The sequence below is a fragment of the Terrapene carolina genome, unplaced genomic scaffold (assembly GCF_002925995.2).
Source record: "Terrapene carolina triunguis isolate 2854851 unplaced genomic scaffold, T_m_triunguis-2.0 Scaffold148, whole genome shotgun sequence".
Taxonomy (NCBI): Eukaryota; Metazoa; Chordata; order Testudines; family Emydidae; genus Terrapene; species Terrapene triunguis.
Genome location: NW_020664499.1, coordinates 1,939,021 through 1,959,549, shown reverse-complemented (window position 1 = coordinate 1,959,549; position 20,529 = coordinate 1,939,021). Strand labels below are relative to the sequence as shown.

The 20,529-nt window shown below is 39.4% G+C and overlaps 1 protein-coding gene across 13 annotated transcripts in view; it reads left to right on the top strand.

Moving 5' to 3' along the window:
* Window positions 1–20,529, top strand: part of LOC112112062 (zinc finger MIZ domain-containing protein 1) — a 504,548-nt gene that overhangs the window by 444,523 nt on the left and 39,496 nt on the right. For all 13 annotated transcript variants that reach the window (XM_024207775.2, XM_024207776.2, XM_024207786.2 and 10 more), the window contains one exon: window positions 19,682–19,796. In XM_024207775.2, the coding sequence (XP_024063543.1) occupies window positions 19,682–19,796 (115 nt within the window). The remainder of the gene's footprint in view (window positions 1–19,681; window positions 19,797–20,529) is intronic.

Here is a 20,529-nt window from a genome sequence, read left to right as displayed (position 1 = left end):
CAGAATGGTCCAGTGTTTAGGGCACTAGTATGGCACTTGGACACTTGAATTCAATTCCCTGTTCCACTACAGACTTGTTGTGTGACCTTGAGAAAGTCACTTAGTTTTTCTGTGCCTCAGTTCCCCATCTGTGAATTGAAGGTAATAGCACCGCCCTACCTCCTAGGGGTGTTGAGGATAAATACATTAAATATTGTGAGGCTCTCAAATAGTACAGTAATGGAGACCATATGAGTAGCTAAGAGGGATAAAAAAAGCAATCAGCAATAATCCTGTATGGCTGTCATCCAGTGAACCAGTCCATCATGTATCATAGTGTAAATAATATATCCTGTCAAAGCCTAGATTTAGATTCTAAGATTGTTAGGTCTTGATATACCTGACTGACTTATGTCACAGTTCCTGAGTTAATTACACCTCTGACCCCTTTGTGGCCTCTCTGAGGGCATCCCACTTAAGTCTTAGGCCTCTAGCTGTCACCTTTCTCAGGCAGAGTCCTGCAACACTCTGCCTGTAGACCAGGGAGTTAGTCTACAATTCCATTCACAGTGATCACCTTAGCAAGTCCAGCATCTCCTGTCCTGTTCTCTCAGGGGCAGTGACCAGGGTTTTCCAGTGCTTTTCAAAGCAACTATTATTTATTCAGAACATAAGCATTACAGAGAAAACTTATCTTAAAAACCATAAACAGTTTACGTGCAAGCCTTAGCTTACCAGGCAGACATCCCTCTCCCACCTGGAGACCCTGGCAGGGTTCAAAGTCTGTCCCTGTTGGTCTCAGCATGTCAGTTCTTATACTGAGTGAGAGTGACCTCCCTCTCTGTGTCAGGCTGGTCACTTTACACAGTTCTCCTTTCTTTGTGTGTCAGGTCTTTTAAACCAGGTTACACTAGTATATACAGTTTCCCCCAAAGCATTGAGGCTACTGGCCTAGGAATTTGTATTACCCCGCAGTGATTTTTGTTCCTCTAGGAAACTCCTGTAACTCCTCCATGGGGTTAGAATAAAATCCCTAGCCCATACTGATACATATAATGTTTATAAAACCAATACTATAGTCTTTGGGTATTCCATGTACCCGTAATAGATCACTGCCTGTACTAATGCATACCCTCCAGTTATGTTCACAAGTGGGCATGTCCAGTTGAACACCACGCTTCTCTCTCTTTCTCCTGGAATACTGTCTTGAAAAAAAAAAGCTTTACTTTGGCTGGCACTATGAGGTAAATCCTAAATCAGAGTTGTCCAATGCTGTGATGTCCCGCTGGAAACATCAATTCTGTGGCATATCTTCTTGTAATGGTGAAATTTAACATAATGGCAAGCAGCAGCCTCTGAGGCCTGTTGGGTATTTGTATCATCACTTCAGAATGTGCATTCATTTCAGCTCTAAATTGGACCCTAATCTAGCCACTGTAAATTATATGTCAGATGGTAGGACAGATGTAGCTGATTTGCAACTGCCTTGCAGTCCTTGCTGAAACTGTACATTTCCACGATTGTTCTGCAGTGAACCTATAAAACAGAAATTAAATATAGAGTGGGGATTTACTGGGTTGGTTTTTGGTTTTTGGTTTTGGGTGGTTTTTTCTTTTTTATTATTTTATTTTATTCTATTTTGCCTTTTAAAAAATAGAGGACCAACAGCAACCATTAAATCTCCCCTCAAAGATACAAAGTCAAACTGGGTTGAGGAGGCATTAGCTTTCTTCCAGTCTTCTGGAACTTTCCCAGTGCTCCAAGATTTATTGAAAATTAACCTTAATGGTCCGGCGAGCTCTTCAACCAGCTCTTTTAAAACTCTTGAATGCAAGTCATATTCACCTGCTGATTTAAAAAAGTCTAACTTTAATAGCTTCTGTTTAACAACCTCCAGAGATACTAGTGGAATAGAAAGAGTGTTATCACTATAATGAGACTATATCATATGTTTTCCCCCAAATACATGACAAAAATATTTATTGAACACTTAGCCTTTTCTGCATTATTATTGATAATTCTACCACTTACATCTACTAATGGACCAATACTATTGTCATGGTTCTTTTTGTTCCTCATATGTTTAAAAAACTCCTTCTCATTCCTTAACTATCCTGGTCATAGATTTCGCCTTGTGTCCCTTGGCTTCCCTTATAAATTTTCTACAATTCTTAACTTCTGATTTGTATTCAGTGCTGTCAACTTCCCTATTCTTCCATTTGTTATATATTTTATTGCTTAAAGTTGCCTTCGCTTCCCCTCTAAACCAGGTTGATTTTTTAACTTGTACAGCCTTCTTCCAGGATCGTGGGTTTTTGGGGATATAATAAAGCTTTCTTAAATGATTCCCAATTATCATTCACATTTTTCTGATTAAATTCTTCCTTCCAGCTGATTTGGCTCAATTGTTTTCAGATTTGGGACCAAGTATATATATATATCACATTTATAATGTGCAAGCAGAATAAATAAATATATATATATTTATTTATTCTGGAATTTATTCTGCTTGCACATTATAAATGTGATCAAGTCATGATCTCTTGTACCTAAGCTACCATTATTTATTAGTCCTGTGATCTGTTCCTCTTTTAGACAAGCTCTAATAAAGAATTCATCCATGTTGGCTGCAACTCTTGAGTTAGGAGATTGTCATCTATAATGTTTTGGAATTCCAAGGATGTTTTAATACTGACAGCATGAGACCTTCAGCCTATGTCAAATTGAAATCCCTCATGATCATACAGCTTTTTTTTGCCCTACACCTTATAGGTGCACAAGGAAGCAGTCATCATGTTCCGTAGTGTCGTTTGGTGGTCTGTAGCATACGCCAACTAATACCCCATCTTGTGTTTTTATCTGTTAAGATGTTGAATCATAACATTCAAGATAATTTTCATCTGAATTATCAGTGATTATACATGCACATGAATTTCAAAGGAACTCAGGTTTGTCCCATTCCTCATGTATAGTCCAACTGTTTTTTGAAAGCTTAAGCTGGGTTGGTGAAGAATTGAAACAACTAGGCCAAGAGGGCCCTGACAGTAATATTTCAGGTCAAACATAGGGCAAAGGGAAGCAGAAAGCAAGGCTGAAGGTTTCTTGTGTTAAAAGGTATATATTTGGATGGTTTTAGCATTGGCTTTGGATTGTGTGGTTCTGAGCACACAGAACCTGAAAATTCCTCTCTGCTTGGGTTTTTCATAAATACAAAATGTTGTCTTTTAAAGGTTAGAGGCAATTATGTGCTCTAATTATTTATTCAATATTTTTCACTAATAGTAAAGTAACTGGGTGTGCAGTCAGTTGCATGCAAGCCAAACAGTTCAATAAAATAAAGACTTCAATTTGAAAAAAGACATGATTTTGGTTTAACATGAAATGTGGATAGATTGTAAGCTCCTTGTGGCAGGAATGGTCATCTGTGTTTTATGGAGCACTGAGATCTCCGTTGGCTCTTAAATAACTCATTTAATATTTCAGTAAACACAGTGTGGTGCGGTAGTTAGTGCAAGGCTGGATAATAAACTCATGAATTTTGTTCGCAACACTATTGTTGATTAATGAAAATCCATCCCTGAGAAGAGTGCCAACATGAGACCTGTCCATCACTTAAGTCCCAAATTAGCCCTCCTGTGAGAGTTTAAGTGGGATTTAGCACATAATCCTGTGGTTGGCCCTCAGCATAGGGTAAATTTCGTACTGTGTGGCTGTGGGCAAGTGACATATACTATAGTTTCCCAATCTGTGCTAATATGTATAACAACACATACTTATCACACAAGGTAGTTGAGTTTTAATTAATATTTGTAGAGTACTTAAAGATCCTGGGGGAATGGTGCTGTGTAAGTACAAATTATTATTATTATTATTACAGTATCTTCCTCTTATTTTGATCAAGTCTATGCTTACCGCATTTATTGAATTAAGTGGTTGACCTTGTTCTACATGGACCTTATTAAGCCCGGCTTTAAATGGGCACAGCTTTCTTCAAAGTGTGTGGGAGCTACATGTTACTACTGCTTGTGATGAGTTTGACTCTGTATAAGTGCCAGGGTGCATATTACAGATGGTACAGCGCATATCTATGATTACACTGTCAATAACAATGTCTGAAACCACACAGCTGGCTGCTGTAGTCTCATATGTTATCATGAGTCTTCCTTTGGTTCTTTTTATCTTCTATCTCATTTTGAATTTTGGCCTTCCATATTAATTAAATGGCAGCTTTCTTATAGCCAGTGATTGAATTATAATAATGCCTGCTTAGAGCAATCAAAATTGATTGAAATAAAGGGATACAGCTATTTTTTAATACAAATGATTTGGTTCTGGAGGTTGTGATAAAATTAAACTGACGTTCAAATTAACCAGTAATTCAGTTAGGTTTTAGGCACTTTATTTCTTAATTATCATTATTATTTTATGTCTAAGCCATGGCTCCAAAATAGCACTATCGATATTGTTTAAAATTGTTTTAAGGTAGGTAGCATGGTGGTGTTTTTTTCCATTTGAAATATAGCCAGTAACTGAGGTATTTTGTAGGGAGGTGTTTGTGGCTTGTTGGAGATAATTTGCAGCTAAATTTTTTGTGTGTGCTTAGGGTCCTGCCCTGTGCATGGTTTGTTAAGGTCAGATGTCATCCAGTTCCAGAGTGTTGATGGAATCATTTCTGAAGCAACTGGAGAGCCTGCCTCCATCACTATCTCTGGCAGTTTTGACTAACAGTGAAGATAGCTGCTTTAAACACTTTCCAAGTCCAGTAATTTTAAAAGTAGAAGCAGTGGAACAGAGGCCATTTTTTGTGTGAAAACAACCCTTTCTATATTATGTACACTTCTGTTCTGAGAGTTTGGGTCCTTTCCACACCTAGCTTGGGCTTGAAAGATGGGGAAAATCCACACAAATGCGGCATTGCTAAGAGGAGGCATCTGCTGACTTTCAAAGAATGTCCATCTTTTTGTGATGAAACTGTGAAATATGTATAAGGGACTGAACAGGACTAACAGATGATGAATGTTTAATTTAAAGGAATATGTCCAGTAAGGCAACCTATGCTACTCCTGATTCTGCAAGGGTAGTGGTGGTGTGGTGGTGTTATCATGTGGGGAGGTGGTGGACTGCACCATCAGAAGGAAATAGATTAAAGAAAAGTTCGTAGTCCAAAATCTGTTGGGTTCTGTATGATAAATCCTTGATCGGGTAATAAGACTTAGGGAAAGCATTGCGGTGCCTAGAGTTTGTTTGCTTAAAACTGTGGTAAAAGTGGCCACTCGTGCTTGAAAACTTTGTACAGAAAAGGTTGTGATGTGATTGTTAGGAAACGATTCCCCAAAATGTTCTGTGCAATCTTGCCTTTGCTCAACATGCTGCTCTGTAAATGAGACCACTATTAATATCTGGGGTCAGCATGTTGTCTTAGGAAGAGATGGAAAAAGGTCTTGAATGCATGTTGTGGCCGGAAGTGCAGAAGCAAAAGCCAAATGATAAGTATCCAGATTCTAGCATTGAAGTCTTGAGACACTGTTCACCACATCTTATGATTTATAATTGCTAGATATTGTCTTTTAAATAAATAATGTAAAAGAGTGGTGTTTACATTCTGGACAAGATAATTTGGAGATCTGTCTTAATGGTGCACATGGGGATTAGAGACTTCATTTCTTCAAAGAACAATTGGAAGATTCCTTCTTATGTTTTCTTTTAAGTGTATATTCTTTATGTACACTTAGACTGCACGCTCTTTAGGGCAAAGACCAGCTTTTAATTATTTCTGTGTGCGGTGCCTAGCACAATGATTCTTGACTGGGGCCTCTAGGTATTACTGCAATGCTAATAATAAATAACAATGATATTAACAGCATACAATTTACATGTATGTGTTTGTGTGAATGTGTGTATATGTATTAGAATTGTGTTTAAAATATTATTCTGTTGTCCTGTCCACGCTAGGATACAAGGTGATTTTTTTTAATACAAGGCATTAGCTAACACATTTTAAAACCCTAGTGTAGATAGGGCAAGTTTTAATTTTACATGTGCTAGCTGTTTGAGATTAAACTTGAGCGGCTTGCTAGGGTTCACCTCAGGTGGCCAAAACCTGTTGAAATACAGCTTGCCCTGCCTATGCTAGGGTTTTAAAATGCTTCTGGAGAAACTTTGCTGAATATTTACTATTTGCAGTTAATAAATTAGTAACTTACTGTTTAGTTTACTGACTTTCATAATAGTATCATGCTCTTTACATGAAGGCTACTGTACAAAGCAAATAATTGGTGCTGAATATACAACCATGTTTGTGCCCATCTAGTGTGATAGGAAGGTTCCCTCTGTCACTTGTCTTTGGTGAAACCAACTCCTTTATGATGGCATTGGATTAAAATCATTCAGCTGTGGCCATATCCCTTGTCTTTACCAATTTGATTGTCAGCCTGATAACTGTGTGGTGACACTGCGAGGTGCACTTTATATAGGGCCTGATCCAAAACTCATTAAAGTCATTGGGGGGTCTTTCTGCTGACTTTAGTAAGCTTTGGATCAGGCCCTTTGAGCATCAGGATTTTCCATTTAAAAGACAACTACAGTTTCAGGTCCAAATTAAGTTTTGTGTCTGTTTTTAAAAAAGAGAGAGAAAGAGAGGAGGGTGAGGTTGGTGGGAGGGGACATGGTTTACAAGGTGTTACTGATAGAAATGGTTGTTACTTTGATAGTTATTTAAAGGGCTGTCTGAAATGATGGAGACCCAAACAATTGGCTAACATCACATTCTTGCTTGAAAACCAGAAAGTGACAGGACTCTGAATGGAAAGTGAATTTACCAATCTAGCTTCATTTTCAAATCTAAGTGAAGTGCAAAAAGTAAAAAAAAAAAAAAAAAATGGCATTAATGGTAGAAAGTGCATTTGGTTTTTAGAATTCTTTATTAATACTCTAATGCAGTGGTTCTCAGAATTTTGTTTTGGTGACCCCTTTCGCCTCTGAGTGTGACCCCCCCCTTATAAATTAAAAACACTTCTTAATATATTTAACACCATTATAAATGCTGGAGGCAAAGTGGGGTCTGGGCTGGGGGCTGACAGCTCATGATGCCCCCATGTAATAACCTCCTGACCCACTGAGGGGTCCCGACCCCCAGTTTGAGAACCCCTGCTCTAATATTAGTGGTAACACCTATGAGAATTTTAATATGATTTTTATCCTGACACCTTTTAAAAAAATACCTGTAATTAATTCACTTGGATGAAAATATGAATCTCCTCAATTACCTCCTCAATAAGTTACCTCAGTTAAGGTGGAAATTATAAAAGGAATAAATTCCTCATCTATGACTATCATTTTTTTTTATTTTTTGAACATTCTCATACACTTGGGCTCTCAAGTTTCACTAAATTTCACAGTGGGAAGAAAGGGAAGTAGTCACTAGTAATTGAAGTGATGGAGAGCTTTTCTAATGGCTCCCCTAAATTAAAGTGGGTAGGAACTCTAGCTAAAATCACTGCCTGTGTTTCATTAGCGATAACAACAAAGACCCTGTTCAATAGACAGAGCACATCAACAACCTGTACAGATGTATCTGTGAAATTAATTAGATACTGACAATGCCTTTAATGGGCATTGGTTATTTCTTCAAATAAAGAGGCTGTTAAAAGAGTGAGGAAAAACACATTAGCCAAGGGAGCTGCTTGAATTTGCTCATCTCCCACCATGCTAAGTAAGGAATTCAGGGGACGTGCAGTAATCCTGTTCATGCTCTCATTTACCACTTACCATGTCAAAGGAGATATGATGTGATAGTTTGTTTGCCACTGTCATTGTTTCAAAGCAATAGCATTTTCCAAATAATTTTGACAGGCAAAGTATTAAAGACTTCTGTTAACATTTCTCAAACCTGTCCTTTACATGCCATGAAGTTTAGTCACACCAGAACAGTGAAGTCATATTTGCCTAGGGAAGGCTTTCCACCTCCCTCCCCCCGTTTGAACCCCCCAGTACAGTCACCCCTGGCTAATCTGAATCTCTGTATTAACACAACATACTCACATCCCTGATCTCTGTGGAAGCACTATGCTGTGTTTGTCTTAGACTACTAAGGAATTAGTCCACAAACTGCATCTCAAATTAAAACAAAGGAAAATCCATCCACACATTTTACTTAATTACTTTGCTTCATTCTAAAAGCTCAGTCTCTTCCACTCCTAGAATTCGAAATTTTAAAAAAATCATTCGTTGGTTCCGATCAAAAGGCACAAGCTGCTCATTCAGTAATTTCCTTCTATTCAGAGGTGTTGAGGTATCTGAACTGCAAATCGATCAGCCCCTGAACTCGCGTCTGAAATTCAAAACCAAGCTAATCTCATTGTGACTTGTCCATCGAAAATAATTCATCAACGGCCTCAGTTCCTGTAGGGTTTTTTTTTTTTTTAAGAAAGCAATTTTTCTTCTTTTTGGGGGAGAGTAAATTAGCTTCGTCTGTAATCTCAGAAGTGCAATTGCATCAAACCCTCCTGGTTGCTGCTGCACCTTCTCTCTGAGTCAGACTCTCTGCAGATCTTCTAGTAGTCTTATTTCTGTGCATCCCCCCCCCCCCACCCGCTGTCTCAGAAGCAAAAGCAGAAGTGGAATCTGCTCACGCTTTCAGCGGTTCCTTACTGGGTTGTTGTAGCAGCCGCTGACCTCCAGGCATTATGAATAAACAGCAAAGCTGGGAACAAAAGGAGTCTTCTGGCTGCCATTATCTCACATTAACATAGCAGACGCGCTGCGGTGTGAACAATGCGAGTCTCATTCTCCGATAATCAGCGAGTACCCAGGCATTTGGATTACCAAGGCAACAGGCAATGGTAGAATACTGGGTGGGTGTTTGTTTTTTTGTTTTTTTTTTATTATTGCAAAGGAGCAATCGGATATGGAATCCCAGGTATATTGATAAACCAGAGCAAAATGAATGCCTTGCAACTGACTGGGGGGGAAACTGAGGAATTGGTTTTGCATTCTGGCACATGAGATAAATAAGACATGGGTCTGGCTGTACTATGAAAGGCAATAAAAATTAAACTGCGTTTGTCAAGCTGAAAATGTTCTTAAGATATTTTTCAACATCTTAGAAAAGGTAACAGGTGGCATGTTAATAACAGAGCCATTAGTGGTGGAATTTGTAACTGTAATCTGCGACTGTGATAGCACATTGCATGGTCTACTTGTGTAACAATAGACAGAATTGGATGTGATGCTTTAATCTTTCTTCTTTAATCAGAATGGATGCTGTAGTCCCACAATGTCATATGGTGATAACCCCATCCAGCTTCTTTTTGATGCAGGGAGTGTGTTTGTTTCTTAACTGCATAGGTTTGTTGTCATTTGTTCTACACAACCAGAACTAAGTTGCATATAGCTGTGTATGTTTGCATGCACATGTGTCTAGACATGTGGAATATATAATATAACAGGACTCTGTGTGTAGTTTGTACTCAGGTTAAGAAACGTGAATTTATTTATAAGGGAAATACTTGGGCCTGATTCATATTCAGATATAGAGAGTCAGATCCCAATACCCTAACTCAAGTTGAGTAGTGTCTTACTATGCAAGTAACCCCAATGCGATACATAGGCTGTGTAGGCCTCACAGGCTTGGGCCATTGCACACCTCAAAGAAAAAATGTTCAAGTCACACAGCATCCAGAGGTGCTATGCTCCTCCGACCTCCAGGTTTTATTTTGCAGTGTTAAACATCCACCAGATTCCACCCCAAAAATAGCTGATTTTCAGTAGCGATGGTGGCTAATGAACATCTGTGTGCATTTGGTGGTGTTAGCCATGTGCTAAATTGCAGAGCCATGTTATGAACTGCATTTATCATGCACCTCTTCACTATGTTACCTGCCTTCTGCCCACTGACTAATCTTTATGGGGAGTGACATTCCAAACCTCAGAGCAGTTTTAGGGTGGCCACTCTTGCATTCCAAGAATACCAGACATTCCAGTACTTCCTGGAACAGCATGGGTGGGTCCATCCATGCTGGCATAACCTTGCATGCATGGAGAACACCATTTTGAAGAGCACACCAAGCCCCAACCGGTGTGACCTTGCACACATCATGTATACATGATCACAGCGGGGGCAGAGCAGCACGCTTTTGAAACTGGCAGCCCCCATCTGTGATACCGGACAAAACCACATCTGATTTTGTCTCAGAACTGGACGGGGACAAACCATTTAAAAACAGAACTGTCCCGCTTAAAACCGGACAAATTGTCTGTCTAGAGCAGTTTTGATCAGCTACTCTCCCCCTCCCCCCAAACAACCAGCCAGAAAAACTCTTCCTTTTTTTCTACCCAAAAGTGGAATTCCTAACCCCCTTCCCTTCCAATTTACATTGGTCCATGGCCCAATATAGGCAACATTCAGTCCTGGAACATTGGGGTTCAGGCGCTAGAAATGCCTGCTTTAATGCCATTGGAAATGGGAGATTCAGAGCCTTCCAAAGGGAGACGCAACACTTGCATCTTGTTGGGAAGTTTGAGAGATATCAGATTAGACATTTTTATGTATAGAAAACATCTTGGGTTCATTTTTGAAGTTTAAAAAATTATATTTTGTCTTGCCCTCTGTGATTTGTGCATTTATACTCATGCTACTAAGAAAGTCTGGTGGAGATTATACAAAAAATAGTCTCAATAAGAACCTTTTGAAACATTTCTAAAATAGCTTTTCTATAACGTGGCATTTTCAGACTAGTCAGTGATGTGGCATGAGATAAAGTTTTTATGGTGCTCGGGGCAAAGACCATCTCTTTGTTATATATTTGTATGCACAGTGGGGTCCAAATTCATGCTAAGGGCCACTAAGAACAACCATAAGACAAATGACAATATCAAGTAAATATTGACTCTTATTTTAGGAAGAGCTGCAGAATTCACTGTAGCTTCAATAGTCAAAGTATTGTAGCCACCCCAAACTTACGCTAATACAAATCTTTACACCATGAAACCATCATGCTTGGGTTCTTTTATTTCATTCTCTATCATATATATAAACACGTAAAACCAGTTTTTAGAGGATATTACATAAATGGAGATATTATTTGTTGTCCTTACAGTGACTCCTTAGATGTCCCTTTGGCTTGGACCACTTAGGCTACACCCTAAATCATTAATAAAAATGAATTAATCAAATGTATGTGGTCCTTATGCCCATTCCCATGCCATTGCTTGCGTTCTGGTCCCTATCTTGCATATATCCAGGGTCTGGCCAGCCCCGTACAGAAAGGCATCTGATTACAACTCACAGCATTCATAGCGGCAAGCTTCAAATGTATCGGTATTCAAAGTTAAGACTATATGTGCTTATATGTAAATATGTATTTGTGTGTTTCTGTACGGTATGCAATGTTTTTTAAAATCCACATAAAAGATAGCCTAAAAGGACATGTGATAACTTCACTACATGTAACTTTTGATAAAATGTAGTTAATAATAATGCTTTATTCTTTTTTTTTTAAGTTGACTCTAAACCAAAAAAGCTCCAAATTGGGACACTCCATCCGTGGGGGTGTTGAAGGGCCTACATCTACACTGCACACAACTGGCAGTGGCATAGCATATGTGTAGCCAGACACTGCAGTGGAAAGCAGGCTGTGTCCACACTCTGGTGTGTAGCTACATGTGTCAGTGAAAGTCTCTGGCAATAAAGGAAAGCTTCAGCAGCTCCCCGCAGCTGGAGCCTTTCATTGTGGGAAGGAAAGGCTGTGACGGAGCCTCTTCCTGCAGAATGGAAAGGCTCCAGGGCAAGGAGCTGCCTAAGCCTTTCTCCGTTGCCTTCCCCCGACCAGATCCTTTCCCCACTGTGGGGAGTCTTTCCTTATAGCAGGGAAAGGATCCAGAAGCAGGGAGACAGGAGGACACCACACTGCTGCAGAGGAGACAGAAAGACATGGCTTGGGCGAGTGTAGAGCATGTATGATATGTGCTTTCATACATACCCACACCCTTCAGGTGTGTCTTTCCTTGCCTCAGCCATCCCCCATCAGCTACAAATACGGATTATACAGCTACAGTGCTGTTTATACCTGTGCTAGGGGGGCTCTGTAGGTATGTACTCTACATTCTGCTGAATGAACAATGCACTGTATACATACATACATACATACATACATGTGTGTGTTACAGCTACTCGGGAGTTCGTTTTTGTTCCTGTGAATAATTTCAATAAAGTGGAAAATGTCAAAAGTTTTCTTCAGAAGTTTTGGGGGGTTGTTGAAAAACTGAAACCTGAGAATGTTTTGGTTTTGATTGCCAAAAGCAGAAGCATTTTGATTTTCAAGTTTGGGGGTCCCCAAAATTTTCTCACAATCAGCTATTTCCCATGGGAACTTCTGTGTTGACCACTACAAAAGCCATTCTTCGTCCAAAAATAATTTCTGAATAAAAATTTTGACTTGCTTCAGTATATATTGAAAAGGTTACCAGGAACATCCAGTTTCAGAGCTGTGGTGAGATACAACCTGAGTTCCTTTCTGAAGCCTTCTACTGTTATCAAAACTAAGGTATTAATGGAGTTCTGTCCGTTTTTGTAATTTCATTTTTATTGAAGACAGTTCTATGCATGTAGACAAAAGGAACAAAGCAGAGAAGCCTAGTGACACTAACATTCACACTATGCGGTGAGCACACTGAAAAATCTAAAGAATGTTGGAATTCAGTGTGTGTGTGTTTAGTAATATAGCATATCTTCTACAATAAGGAACTATTGAAATAAGTTAACACTAAGTTTACAATGGTGACCTGACTAAGAGGGCTCACTGATGGCAATGTGTCATTAGTTAACTTGTATAGCAGTTATAGAGAATCTCACATAAACATTAAATAACATAAAGTAGAAACTCATAAAGCTATTAAATTTATAGACATATAATAAGAAATCCTTTGATTGGTACAAGAGAGGCTTGAGGGTTTATTTCCTTTTCTCACTCTGGGCTTCTTGTATTTATCCATTGTAGGTGTAATGGTTTTTGTTTTGTTTTGTTTTCTGGGTTTTTTGGGGGGAGGATATTTATTATTATTAATAATAAATATTTAATTTGTATTACAGTAAAAGCACCCAGAGGCCATAACCAAGGTTGAGATCTTGTTGTGCTAAGGACTATACATACACATAGTAAGAGGCAGATTCTGCTCCAAGGAGCTATAATCTAACTATAAGACAGCGGAAAGGCAGAAGAAAAGCACAGAGAGGCAAAGTGACGTGCCCAGGGTCAATCAAACAACAAATCCAGGAATAGCATCTAAATCTGTTGAGTCCCAGTCCAGCATGCTAGGTACTAGACCACACTGCTTTCATTTAAATGATTGTGAAAAGGAGCCAAGAAAGTTGGTCTAGTTTTGAACTCTGGAATTTCACTCCCTGCAACCAAGTGTTTCTGTAGGTGTCCATAGGTGACTAACAGACAAGGAAATGGGAGAAATGACAGTGAGTGTTGTGATGGCCGTTGTCTATCCACATCACTGTCATTCCAAGGATCACTGGTGCAGGTAGTATATTTAAAGGACTGTTTTTATGTATTAGCAGTTTTGCAGATACTGTAGTTAAGCCAAGGAGAGCACCTACGCCTCAAATGACAGAGATTCAACCAAAACTGGAGAGCAGACGTGGGGAAAAAACAGTGGAAATAAATTGCTGGGAGCCTAATTGCATGAAATAGCTGGGTTTATGCATAACCGTAGCCTAACTTTGAAGTGAAAGTGGTGAAATTTTTTCAGGAAAGCTAATATCTAGTGCTATAAAGTACATGTGGGTTGTGTCTCCATTAGCCTTTAGGGCTTTGTTGGGAACCCCAGAACCATAAAACAGGAAAAAGGTAACAAGAGAAGTATGTTCATCACAGCATATGCATGGACTGGAAACATTTTAAAGGTTAGCTAGTCTGTCCTTTCCCCTTCCTTCACTTTAACTTTGCTGTGAGATTTGTATTACGTCTGTATATCAGTAGTTGTCCTTTATGCTAATACAAATACATCACCAAAAATCTTTCATACATCTTCATTATTATTCTTTGTTAGATTACCTTTTACAAATCCTTGACCATGTAAATCATATGTTTATTACCTCATGAACAAAGCTGCCCATTTACATACTATAGCTAATGTATTTGCTATGTTTAAACTGACTGTTTTTACTAAGATAAATAGTTTATAAACATAAAGGTAAGTAATTGTCTAAACAAACCTAACCCTCTCCGTGCACAAAAAGCAATGTGAATCGCTCCTCTCTCAGTGAGTGGAGGTGTGTAAATGGAGTGTCCAATACACACACACACACTTGCATTAACAAGCGAACTAACAAATTAATGTCAGTTATGTAAACCTTTTTTAAAAATAAATCTTAGTTTACACATACACACAGTATTTCCAAATAAATGCCACAAATCATGTGTGAATCATTGCAAATCACTAGTTTCTATTCACTACGTAAACCTCATTTTTCATGCAGTGACTTCTCATAGCGAATTTAGCTAACAATCCATGTCCGACATGATGACTGGTGTGGTTAAGAGTAATAATTTGTTAGTGGTCGGTGAAGATTTAACACTAATTTTGGTGAAGGGAGCCCAGTAGAAGGAGAAGCGGGTAAATTTGGCTTTGATAAAAGAAATGCAGAAGGAAAGAAGTGAATTGAGTGGTGTTTGTTTAATGGGTTTTCAGTGGTGACTACATGGATTGAAAAAAGAGAATCCTGCCTGGTAACATACTACAGTGGAAAAAGTAAAGACTGTGTCGACTGTACTTTGATAAGAAGAGAACATATGAAAATGGTGAAAGATATAAAATAAATATGTAGCAGAACAACATACAGTATTAATAGCTGGAATCTGACAGCAACCTGAGGAAAGAAGATGAAATTGAGAAAGAAATTGCATTGGCGATTATGCAAGGGAGGGGAGAAAGGAAAAGGTTTGCCAAAAAATCAGTGAAGGCTTTCATGCCAATGGCAATGAAGTAAGTGGGGGGAGAACTGAGGAATTTTGAAGAATTTTTCATGGAGATAATACGTGGCAGAATGAGTAGAAAGATGGGGTGCTTTCGGAGAACAAGTTGGTGATAGAATGTGATGTACCAGAGGAGTTAAAAAGAAGAAAAGTATTATTCAAAGAGTTTGAGGAAGCAGGTTTTGATAATGAAACAATCAAAAATTCAAACAGGAAAAAAAGGAAGTTGCTAACGCAAGATTGGAGGCTGAAGAGGAATTTGTACAGAAAGCTGGAGGAAGATGATGGCAGGAAGTTGATTTTTGGGTTGGCAAAAAAGAAACAGTGAAGCACAAGAGATGAAGAAATCAGTGACTAAGTCTAAAGAGGTAGTAGAGGTATGGAAAAGATGTTTTCAAAGGTTGTTAAATGAGAAGAAAGATTTGCGAGCACAAACACCGTCAACAATTATGGGGATGTTTCAAAAGATATCAATCTCTGTACATGAAGTAGAAGCAGCACTGAATAAGATGAAGAATGGTAAAGCAGATGTGAAGATGACATAATTGTTGATATGATCAAGGTAGTTGGAAGTACCGGAGTAAAGAGGTTTCATAGATTACTGTGTGTTTACTGGGATCAAATAAGGATACCAGACTGGAGATCAGGATTGATCGTGCCTCTTTAGAAGAGTAAGGGTGATGCAAATGATCCCAATGCCTATTGGGGCATCACTTTGTTAAGTCAACCCTCAAATTCCTTGAGAGAGTTTTGCAGGCAAGTTTGAGGGTAAGGTGGAGGAAATGTAAGAGAGGAGCAACATGTTTTTAGGAAGGGAAGGACAATTGCAATGAGACAGAAGTTTGAAAGAATGATAAAGGGTGTAATTGCTGTGTTGCATTTATTGATCTTGAGAAAGCCTATGAGTTGGTTCTGCAGGAATTGGCATTTGGAGTATTGAGATGGATGGCAGCAGGACTTCAAGAATAAGGAGTTGTATTGAGGGTCAGGAAATATGGTGATAGCACTTGGAATTTTGAAGCATTTTGAGGTGATGATGGGATTGAGACATGGCAGTGTGCTGAGTCCACTTCACTTCATCCTAGTTATGGAGACAACTAGTAGGAGAATCGAGCCTGTGAAGAGACAGAGAAAACTAATGCATGTTGACAAGCTAGCCCTTTTTGCTGATGGCAAAGAGGAACTGATAAATTGGTATCAGAGTGGGCATCTGAGTTTGAAGATCATACTCTGAAGGTAAAACACAAAGAAAACTGAAGAAGAGCTATTGATGGAAGTTTCAGGAGAGAAGCTGAATCATAAGAAAGAATTAGTGTACTTGGGAAGTACACTTTGTGCCATCAGAGGGAGATCTGGAGAATTGAAAATAAGAACCCAGTGTGCATGGGTGGCAGTGAAAAAGGTGGCAGGAGAACTGCAGGACTGGCAATTAAGTAACAAACTGAAAGAAAAGATATATGCTGCATGTTTTTGTCCCTGCCTGCTCTATGGTTTGGAAACAGTGGGCCTTATGGAGTTGGAAGAAAAGAAGATATAGGTAGTAGAAAATAATATACTGAGGAGAATAGCAGGCAAGTTGAGGGTAGAGCATGTGCCTGGGAGAAATTAGGGGATAAATGAACTTGGGACTCTACGTGAAAGGCCGGGAGTGCACATCTGAGGTAGGCTGGGTGTGATAAGATTGGGAGAAGAACGACCAGCAAAGAAAACATAGGAGGAAGAGGACAGCAAGAAAGGACATGGAAGACCAAAGGTTCGATGGAAAGACTGTTGAGAGAAAAGGACTGGAACTCCAAGACCTATGAACCTGTGCCATAGACAGCGTGGTGAAGAATCATAGGCGCCTGCGACCCTGTGTCAACCTGGAAGAGGAGTCGAGAAGAAAAGTGAATCCAGGTCTGATATGGAAATCTGAAACCAACTCATGGTGTTAGTTTGTCTGTTTGTTCTTTGAATGCCACTATTTTAAAAAAAGTTATTTAAACGTAAAGCCTCACTTACCTCTTTGACATCAGTGTTGACTGACCATTGGCTTCAATATGCGTTAGCAGCTAGGAAATCTTTTTTTATATCTTTCTTCTTTGCACTGTGATGAATGGTTGCAGCATCGCTACATCATAGCCTGAGAAGTAATCGCCTTCCTTTTCATTTGATGGCTTCCTCTCAGGGCCGGCGCTTCCACTAGGCGACCCTAGGCAGTCGCCTAGGGCGGCAGGATTTGGGGGGCAGCATTTTGCTGTCCTCAGCGGCAATTTGGCGGCGGGGGTCCTTCCGCTCCGCTTCTTCACTCGCTCTGGGACCCGCCGCCGAAGCGCCCCGAAGACGCGGAGCGGAAGGATCCCCGCCGCCAAATGTTCTGAGGAGGAGCGCTGCCGCCTAGGGCGGCAAAAACCCTGGCACCGCTGCTGCTTCCTCTGCTGCTTGGCCCACCTCTGCTGATCCCTAGCATGTGGGGGTTCATTAACATTATTTTAAATTAGCCAATATTCTTTTAGTGGACTCCAGCTGACTCACTGCCCTCCAGGGTGTAATGAAGAGACTTAATTACCCTTGTGCTGTTCAACAAGAACAATGTTGTGGGGAGGATTTCTCTTCAAATGTTAGAATGTACCATAAATGACTACAGAAGGCCAGTGTAGACATCCACCAAAAGGAGTAAGGAAAGAAGTAAAAGTGGCAAACATCACATGGGTAGAGGGGAAAAGGTGGAAAGCATTAAAGCAGAAGTCCAATCAGCCCCAAACTCCAGACCCTGAGGATCTCCCATCCCTGGCTGTATATGCTTTTTTGCAATGTTGATGGAGGGATGTTGCTGCCACATGTATTAGTAATATTGCATCGTGCTGAAACATTGTGCAGTGAAAAACATTGTGATGTGCTGTATAAGACAGAAAATGGGGGGAGGGATAGCTCAGTGGTTTGAGCATTGGCCTGCTAGACCCAGGGTTGTGAGTTCAATCCTTGAGGGGGCCACTTTGGGATCTGGGGCAAAATCAGTACTTGGTTCTGCTAGTGAAGGCAGGGGGCTGGACTTGATGGCCTCTCAGGGTCCTATCCAGATCTAGGAGATAGGATATCTCCATATATTATTATATTAATTAATTTATTATTATTAAAATGTAGATTTTGGTGGACTTCCTGTCTGGTCAGGAGAAAGTTTTTTTAAAAAATTAGATAATCACAGTTTTAAAGATTTTTTTCCCCCTTTTTAAAATGTATGTTAATTACTTAATTTTAATTTATATTATTAATCTTACTATTACTAGATTGTAGTCTCTTTGGGGGCAAGGAGCATGCATGTACAGTACTTAACACAAGGACATCCCAGACCCCATAATATTCACACCAAGTTTTGAAAAGAAAAATAGTTATGTCTTTTGATCCTTCAAGTGCATACCTATTTAACTCAGTTTTACGCTCAAGTAGTCCTGAGGCATAGGGGAATGGAAAGATCGTCCAGTGGTCAGAGTGATAGCTGGATACCCATATTCAATTCCCCGCTCAGCACAGACCCCCGCATGGCACTTCTGTGTCTCAGCTGGAAAATGATAACAGTACTTCCCTGCCTTGCAGGATAAAGATTGTGGGGCACTCAGATTCTATGATAATGGGAGTTGTATGAGTTTCTTAGATAGCTAGATAAGCATTTGCAGGGTCAGAGTTATAATTTGTAATTTAGTTTAAAAATGAATTCATGGCCTATACCGCCTGTCAGTATCTCTTTAAAATAAAAGGACTATATATGTGTTCCTTAAATAGTTTGTATATACCTGGAAAAAGTCATAAACGTAAAATCAACTTTAAAAAGTAATGAATAATAACACATGATAGGATATGTAGGAAAAAATATTGTATTTATACCTCTGGTTATTTAACTGAGGTTTGACATATCCAGTAATTATATTGTATATACACAGTGTTTTAGTTCAAAATATATACATATACATATTCTTTCTCTGTATTATATGCACCAAGACTTGTATGTGACAGGCTTCTTGCTTGTATCTGTTGGATTTAGTTTATGGAAAAACCCAATGCTCTCCACCACATAGTTATCTGAAAGGATGCATTTTTAGTTTCAGCAGTTGATTTTCTAGAATACTGATTAGCTAATACTTTTTGGCATACAGCTCATCCATCGTGCGGTAGGACTCCATCTGGATTTTAATTCACTTTTTGAAAATTATTGTTGGACTGCTATTCCTTTAAAGGCTCTTCTGGCCATGCTGGTACCAACTGCAGACAGTGGGGCTGCAGTCTAGTCTCAAAACCTAATTGAATTGGAATGAGACAGCTGAAGCAATGATTGTTGAAGAGCTTGAGATGGATGACTTTTGCAAAATGAATGCATCCAAACATCCAGCTCGCTTAATGTTCTTATTGTTGAAAGCTGTGGCCGAGACTTTATTTTTATTTCCGCAAGCGGCAGAGTTTTAGGGGTGAACTCTTCATTTCATCCATCACCACATGGGTTTATGTGCAATGAATTAACTTAATTTCCCTTCTGCTTTGATACTGTGGTGATGGCTCTGCTTGTAACCAAACAGAAACTTCCCACTTCTTAAACATACTAAGATACTTATAAAGCTGATGAGTTGGAGAGGAGTTAAGATTGCTCCATCTGCCTTTGTCAGTTAAGAGATCAATCCCTCTTCCCCAACCATCATTCATTTAATGTTCCATGTTCCAAACCATGACTCTGGTGTGTTTGTGTTTTACAGTGATGGGTCTTTCCCCTATGACTCTGTTCCTTGGCAGCAAAACACCAACCAACCACCAGGTTCTTTATCAGTGGTCACTACAGTATGGGGTGTGACTAATACCTCCCAAAGCCAGGTAAGCTTCATTTTATGCTCGCTACCCTGAGCTATGCATTTTGGTTAAATGTTTGTCAGTAAAATGAAAAAAAATATAGAAAAGAAGGGAAAGGACTGTTATAAAACTGTATTTTTTCCCACTTATTTTCTTCTTCTGGCAGCACAATGGCTACATATTAGGGTTTGACGTATTTTGAGCTGGTAACACATTTAACTGTGTGGGTGGAAGTGTCAGATTATATTGGTGGCAGTTGCAAGCATCACTTGCTTTCTGTACAGAAGAGGGGTGATTATCAGACCTAACATATTTATTATAGCATTTTTCTTGAGTCCTTAATGGAAAACTTTTCTCATTTAGCCTGGTGCAATGTTCTGAAGCGTTGGGACAGAGGCAAGAGCTAAGTGGTTAGTGCCAGAGTATAACTGTCCAGAAAATGGAAATCCGTTCCCGTGAAAAATTTTGTAATTTTGAACAAAATGTCATCTCATATTGGGATGAAAAGTCCAAAATACGAAACTTTTCACAGGAAGGGACTTCCACAAAATGTTGTTTCAGGAGAACTGAAATGGAATTTTTTAGCTTGCAGGCTGCCAGCCTGGACAGTTCTTGTCAATTTCACTTTTTCCCTGCAGGCAGAAAGTGAAATTGACCAGAACCTTCCAAACAAAATGCCAGAGGCCAAGCACCTGGCTTTCCACCTCTCCCCCAGCATAGCTACATCTGTCTGGCTGCCTGACTGGAATGTTCTTGT